The sequence below is a fragment of the Vigna unguiculata genome, chromosome 5 (assembly GCF_037176805.1).
Source record: "Vigna unguiculata cultivar grain cowpea cultivar isolate G323 ecotype 2 chromosome 5, ASM3717680v1, whole genome shotgun sequence".
Classification (NCBI taxonomy): domain Eukaryota; kingdom Viridiplantae; phylum Streptophyta; class Magnoliopsida; order Fabales; family Fabaceae; genus Vigna; species Vigna unguiculata.
The window spans coordinates 49788160-49795501 of NC_140796.1; the positions used below are offsets into that span (position 1 = coordinate 49788160).

Sequence of the window (7342 nt, forward strand, 5' to 3'; positions counted from 1 at the left end):
TTGGCCGTAATGGAAGAAAGTGAAAGCAATATGATTTTATAGAATATTGTAATGAAAAAGAAAATAAATCACATGTCAAACTTCACTTCGTACACGCTCTATCACTAAGATGTTTTAAAAAAATTACATAAATAAAATATATGGTATGGTACCTCAAAAAATTAAAAAGTTGCACATAAAAAGTTAATATATTGAATTTAATATCAGTGTCCAAGTTTCATCTTAGAAACTAGTTAATCATGTTCATGAAAATGATAAACTGCATCACTAAAACCAGTTTCATTTAAAAAGGATCGCAAAGTCAAGTATTCCTTTATACTCTTTCGTCCTTTCACTTTAGTTTAGTTTGGTCTACACGATTTTTTTGAAGTATAACACTTCGACGGTCAAATTAATTTCTGTTTCAATTAATGTTATAGTAAATGTTTATGAAAAAAATTCCAACTATTTTATCTAGGGCATCTATTTATACTATCTATAATAATGGACTTTTTCCTTTTCACTAGGAGCTTAATCATTCAATAATTAACATAGTATAAATTAATCGAGATTAATAATTTAATTAAGATATTTGTTAATTTGTTGACTATGGTAGTCAGTTCCGGTTAATACACTGTCTAAATGAATGTTAGAGACAGTATATAAAAAAATTATATTAAGATTTTGAATCATAATTTTCATGTCTCATGTAATTTTGGTTAACGTTTCATTATTGCTGAATCTATCTGGTCAGTTCAAATTTTATTATTTTTAATTCTCTCGAAAGAACCATCGTATTTTAATTTATTTTTTAGTGTTTTTGTTTTGAAATATAGGATTTTGTTCACTGAGAGAATTATTGTTTGAGGAGACTGATCGACGGGTAAGCACCTCGTTAGGAATTTGTGTGTGAATGTGAGCACGAATATGTATGATATCGAAAATCCATAATCCAGTTACTCACCAAGAGATTTGCAGGTAAATAATATAGTATTTTTGTAATTTTACAAGAATAACACTATCATATGTGGTGGGGAATGACGTGAGTGAAGGATTCTATCCTAGCAAAGTTGGAACGGATCCACGACATGGCTTAAGAGAAGGGATTTGATTCCACATCACTTGGATCCAATCCCACATTATTTGTTTTTTTTTTCAATTTTAGTGGTTAAAAAATAATAACAAAATAAATTTACTCATACAAATATCAAATTATATTACTTTTTTTACATAAAAGACAAAATAGTAATATAATCAATATTTATATTAAAATATATTTTTAATTTATCACATCAATTAAATTTTTCATTAATTTTTATAAAATTTATTTTTAAATCTACTCATAACCACCTCTAAATTCTTTAAAAAAAAATAACATATAATCAACTCTCGAATTCACTGAAACTCGTTTACTTTCTTACTTTCAAATCCTCTTTCAAGTGAACACGGGTAAGTGAATAAAGTTGACGAATAACGATAAGATGAGAAACAGTTAAATGTGTGGTTGCAGTGTTTGTGAAGTTTGGTAAATGTGAATGTTAGCAGTCACAGGCTGAGGCCGGAGGTTAAGGTTTGTTTGGACCAATCAAAAGTCAAAAACGTAAGATAAGTAAATTTGTGTGGGTCGGCCAAACTGATTCCATTAGTAGTAATTAATGAAGAATCACCATTTTCAAAATCTAATTAACCAATACTAAGCCGTCCCTCACAACATTACATTTACATATTTCCAACATAATCTCAACTAACAAACTTACTTAACCAGTTTGGTTTTTGGATCATAAATCAAATCAATCAGAATTATCCCTTAATCACTCACTACGCTAGTATAGGTTTTTTTTTTTTTTCTTAAACACTGGTTCTGATACCATGTTAGGAGTGTACTTTAAGTCTAACTCAATTTCATAAAAATCGATTTTTAAGATGAAAATTGCACCCACTTATATACTATGAATTGTCATTATCTCTAGTCGATGTGAAACTTTCAACAACAACACCACCCAATAAATTGAACCTGTCTCTTTCAACATTTAAGATTTGAATATGTGTTCAAGATTTTCGATAGCTGTTCTGATAAAAGCTTTAATATTTTTTTGTCAATTACACCATTGTTGATGCAACTAGCTGTTGTGCTGTGTCACTGCAAAAGGTTAGAAGGAGTTAGAACAAAATAGGAACAACTAGGAATGCAAATTGGTGATGGTGGTTCATTTGTAGTTGACACCATTTTTTCCCTTGTCAACTGTTTGCAATTTGCATACCATTTTTTCTTCCACCAAACACATACTAAACCTTTGAACTGTGCATTTTGGTGCTGAAAAATTTGCAGTTACCAATACTGTCTCAACTCAAATTTGAATTTTTTAGCAACATGTGCATTTTGTGCTGAAAAGTCTTGGCACTAATGAATGAATGAATTTTGAGCAGGGGTGAGTTTCAACTCAAGACTTTTGAAATGTGAGGGCAAATTAATGCATTGTGGTATTTTATGGACTAAACTCTGTTTTTTCTTTTCTTTTAAATATTAAATTAAGTAATTGCCGGCTCAAACTGGTCCAGCTTTTTATACATGGATAATCATTTGACCAACTGAGTCATTCTTTGAATTAATTGAAAAAGTGTTCATTTAGTATTGAAAAAGAGCTTTTTGGTTGGGAGATGGTTTAATATAAATGATTATAGTTACGTTTTTATTTTTCATATCTTTACTTTAGAATAGATTGATAAATTAGAATTTTAGAAATTAATTAGACGATCACGGTAACATCAAATTAAAAAAACATATGGGTAAATTAAATTTCCATCTGGTGATGAGAGTTTTGGGTTGGTTTATAAGAGTGATTCTTGGAAAAATTTTCAAAAGTAACTGAAAAATTTATGTTTAAAAAAGTTAATTGTTCAAGAATTTATATTTAAGACTCATTTGATTATGTGTCAAACTTAAGAGGGAGTCTCGTAGGAGTGAGAGATGTGTCATTATAGTATTTTAACGTAAACGTAGACTTCTGTTAAAGAGTTTCAGAGAAAAATGAAAAAGAGAAAAAATAAACCTTGCCAAAATGGAAATTATTCAAGAACCTATCAATCAACATCTAATATTTATAGGACCAATTTGAGTATTTATTAATTAAGAGACAAGCACCAAAAATACCTTTCAATTTAAATGGTTATCAAAATATCATTTAATATGCGATTATGTGTATCCTAATATCTTACATTTGTTAATGAATTCAATGAAAGTTTAAACACAAATTTTAGTTACAATATATATGTGAATAGAATAATGTCTATAATAACTTGGACAGTCAATTTCTAATATAATATTTGTCACTGTCTAATTTATAAAAATTAATAACTAGTATTTACTTATAAATAAATTATAATCAAATCAATATAAATGGAATGCTAATAAATTCTTTTATTAGAAAACCAATCATTGATATTGTTGATGGGTGGACCAGCCCACCAGCCCACCAAGGACAGGCCCACTTATATCGGACTATAGGGGCACGCTTTGCCAGTTTTCTCTGCAAGATAAAATAGCAATTGCTAACTGCATTTCTCACTGAAAATGCTAAAAGGGAAAAGGGAATATCAATGGCAGATCAAGAAAACTTCTTTAACTGGTACAAATTCAGATTAACAACAAAATCACGAACTAAAAGCATAGCAAAAGTACCCTGGATTTCAGAAGCAGAAAATAGCTGAGATGCAATGAGAAATCTGACAGCAGAGTCAAACTAAAAAATAGTCTTCAACTTCTTGAGGACAAGTTTTCATGCATCAACATATTTCCACATGTTATCATCACTCATCACCCCATGTTGATGGCCCTCCATTTCCAAAATCTACTACTGGAAATGAAAATGAAAGAGACTCCATATTCTGCATTTTAGCATTCTTAGGTTTGGTAAATGAAGTTACTGTGATTCCTGCAAATTTCACATCCTTAGACACTTTCTCCTGTGTTTTCATTTCATCACCATGATTCTGATTTTGAACATCATTGATTTTAAAAAGCTCTGCAAATGAAGCCTCTGCATCGTCAATTATGTCAAGTTCACTTTGTTCCTCATTCTTACGTTTCTTCTTCAGCTTCTTTCCAACCTTGGAAACATTCTCCTCAGAAGCAAAACCCTTGTTGTCCAAGGGCTTGTCATCCTTTTTCACCTTTTTCTTGGTTGATTTGTTCTCCATGTCAGGATCAACAGTAACTATAAGATTGTCTTTCTTTCTATCTGCCTTATCCTTTTTCCGAGCTTTACTTCCCTCAGCAATCACCACCATGTCTTCCTTCTTGGATACATCATCAGTTTTCTTCCTTTTCTTACTTGATTTTCTCTCCGAGTCAAGATCATCTGTGGCTTCAAGGTGATCATACTTCTTTTTATCTTTTGTATGAAATCTTGCACTCTTTTCTTCGCTGCTGTCTTTCAAATTTTGACCTGTCTGGTCTACTGAAAAATCAGGAGTTCCATCAACTACGCCACCTTGCTTATTCTCAGTATCTTTATCTACTGGTCTAGCATTGAATATCTGTAGTTTTGGCAGTGCCTTCTTAATCTGTACCATTACACATAGTAAGAACGAAATTCAATAATCATGTGCGACTTCACATAGAATAAGAAGCACAATGAGATCACCTTTCTCGTAATTTTATCAACTGTGGCAACAGGATTTCCTTGAAGATTAAGATTTCTCAAATTTGTGAGCAATTTGACCACCTATAAATGTAACATGATGAATGAACATGGTAAAGGGAGTTCTAGGAAATTGTAGAATATGCCAGAAAACGTGAAAACTCTAGATATGAATATCAAACCTTTACTTCTGACCACCTCGTGATCACATTATTCCCCACATCTAAATTCCGGAGCTTTGAATTGAGCTTTAACTCATCCGGAAGAGACTGAAATCCAAATTAAAGAATATTAAAAAAATCTTAAGCAATGACTTCATGAAATAAATATGAATTCTGCATCATGTATTATTGATACATGATATTGATCCAAAGTCACATAAAAAACACACCTTGATCTCATTGTGAGCAAGGCGGAGCTCGCTCAACTCAACACAAGACTTGAGTGAGGTGTCAATACCCTGAAGCTCGCAATGAGAGAGGGAAAGCTGGAACCAAGAGAGATATCATGAGCAATAGGAATACAGTGGTGAAATAGGCATCAAAGGAGTTCAACATATTGGGGCACTTCTTACCTTCGTGATAGATTTCACCTTCAGCAGAGCATCACCAATATTACGGATAGGATTTTTTGATAGAACTGCAGAAGTAGATATTTGAAGATTATTCAAGGTTTTTGGTTACAATTATGCACACCTTTTGTACATATTCCAGTTCTAACCATTGTGAGTTGATGAGATATTATCTGGCGAAAAATAATCATGCATTTCAAACATACACAAACATCTGTAAAAGAAAAAGTAAAATGGTATTGGTTTCCAAGTATCCATATCAAACAAGATTGAAAGCTAAAAGATTAACTTCTTAATACGTAATATGCCCCATTTACATAAAATTATCAATGACCTTTTACAACTTGAAAATGTGCTGCTAAACCTCCTAAAAAATAGAGCAAAAATTACACTGACATCCCTCTTTCTTTAAAATCATACACAAACGTCCTCTTTGTGTTAAAAAATATTACATTATCACCTCTTTCTACATTACACGTGCACTCTCTAATGTAGAAAGGGATGTGAGTGTAATTTAAGAAAATCTTGGGAGGTATCATTGTGATTTAGTCAAAAATATATTTAATATATCGGTATCTATCAAGAAAGTACTTTCAAATTTGCAATTCATTTCATCCTCATTGGTACGGGTTCTTTATTACTCGTTTCCATGTAAACTTTGCTTCAAGAATATAGAATAAAATAACTAAGAAACTAAATAAAAAAATAATACAGCCTATTGTGCATTTGTGAAAGAACCATAACATTATCCAAGACATATCAGACAATAAAATGATAAAGAACAACCAAATCTTATCCCACTATGTAGGTGCTGAAAGCATCAGACTGAAGGTACAATTAATCATACCAAGAGTGTTCAATTCTTTCAACTGATCCAATTTGCAAATGGAGGAAATGTTATTTTCTGCCAAAGCCAAAAAGAAAAGTAAGAGTAAAGAAAAGGGAAATATAAATAATAGAAATTATCACTGCTAATATTCTTCACATTGTTCTAAAATAGATGTGGTTAGCAGGTGATCATGTAAAAATTCTCACCATTCAAAATAAGAGCTCGGAGACTAACAACTGAAGCGATCTGATCAATTGATTTAAGCTTATTTTTCCCTGCATTTAGCACCTGGTTCACATATTCATATATTACGCAGGTCATTTGACCAGATTCAAGAAATTGTTGAAAGGAAAAAATATGTACCACCTTCTAACAACTAACACACCAGTAAGTTTAAGTTGTCACTAAATTTACTACTTACTAAACCACTTGAAAAAACAAAGCACACATGCATAAGATTGACAGTTAAAACAAAAATGTAACGAAACAAAACCTAAAGCAGCTTACAGTGAGCTTAGTTAGTCCTTGAATCCCTTCCAAGCTTTCTAATTTGTTTTCTACAACGGATAGCCACTTCAAATTAGCACATGATCTCAACCCCTGGTGTAGCATGCAGAACACATCACTCAAACGCGCCAATAATTTAAAACAGATACAAAATGCCTTTTCTTTTCTTCAATAAAGAAGATGAAGGAAATAAAGTACCTCAAGTGAAGTGAGGTTGTTGAACTTAAGGTCAAGCTTTTCCAAGTTTATGAAGTTGGCCAAGCATGTTATCTGGGTAAATTCCAAAGTAAAAAAAGTCAATAACTTTGGTCGTTATAACCACAAAAACGCACATAAAACAAAAGGGTATCGAATCTAACATCGGAAAGAGCTTTGTAAGTGAGATGCAGAGTTGTGACGGAAGTTGGGTCGGAGACATTGTTGTCCTTCAAGACTTGTTCGGAGCTGAGGCGAGTCATTGCCTCTTCTCTTTCACGGCACAAACAGTCATTCAACGAAGTTGCCACTAACCTGCAAAGGGTAATCGAACTTCTAAACCTATATTCACATAAAACCCTATATTTTTGTTCTGGTAATAAAAAAAATATATCAATGATAATTATGCCTTTGTCCTATTTTTTAAAAAATATCGGTATGGTCCTCCATATATTTTTATTTTAATTTGGTTCTTGTTTTGAAAGATGTAATGCAATTAAGTTATTTTTGTTACTGAAACAATAATAATGTTAAAGAGATGCTACGCGTAAAATTCTGAATTTTTTAAATTTTTTGAATTTTTTTGAATTTTCTTTTTATTTATTTTAAAAAAATTTTAAA

General features: G+C 31.5%; 1 protein-coding gene across 2 annotated transcripts; it reads right to left on the reverse strand.

Moving 5' to 3' along the window:
• Window positions 1–3267: 3267 nt before the first annotated feature.
• Window positions 3268–7081, reverse strand: LOC114183350 (Leucine-rich repeat (LRR) family protein). 2 transcript variants are annotated; one of them, XR_003604346.2, is made up of 11 exons: window positions 6886–7081; window positions 6725–6796; window positions 6527–6619; window positions 6226–6307; window positions 6038–6094; window positions 5194–5258; window positions 5011–5106; window positions 4802–4888; window positions 4623–4703; window positions 3659–4542; window positions 3268–3506 (listed from the first exon to the last, which is right to left on the reverse strand). XR_003604346.2 is itself a non-coding variant. In XM_028070354.2 (10 exons), exons 1-10 carry the CDS (start codon window positions 6982–6984, stop codon window positions 3787–3789), a joined length of 1488 nt encoding a protein of 495 aa, XP_027926155.1. In that variant the 5' UTR covers window positions 6985–7081; the 3' UTR covers window positions 3572–3786. The 2 variants fall into 2 exon arrangements, 1 of the variants encoding a protein (XP_027926155.1); XM_028070354.2 differs by lacking the exon at window positions 3268–3506 and having other exon boundaries at window positions 3572–4542.
• Between the last annotated feature and the right edge of the window lie 261 nt (window positions 7082–7342).

Bases quoted from the DNA above. Each gene is read 5' to 3' on its own strand.
- LOC114183350 (XM_028070354.2), bottom strand. From the start codon at position 6,984: ATGACTCGCCTCAGCTCCGAACAAGTCTTGAAGGACAACAATGTCTCC. The intron at 6,797-6,885 runs GTTAGATTCGAT...GAATTTACCCAG, and splicing joins CTTACAAAGCTCTTTCCGAT to ATAACATGCTTGGCCAACTT. The intron at 5,107-5,193 runs GTAAGAAGTGCC...TCTTGGTTCCAG, and splicing joins AGGTGAAATCTATCACGAAG to CTTTCCCTCTCTCATTGCGA.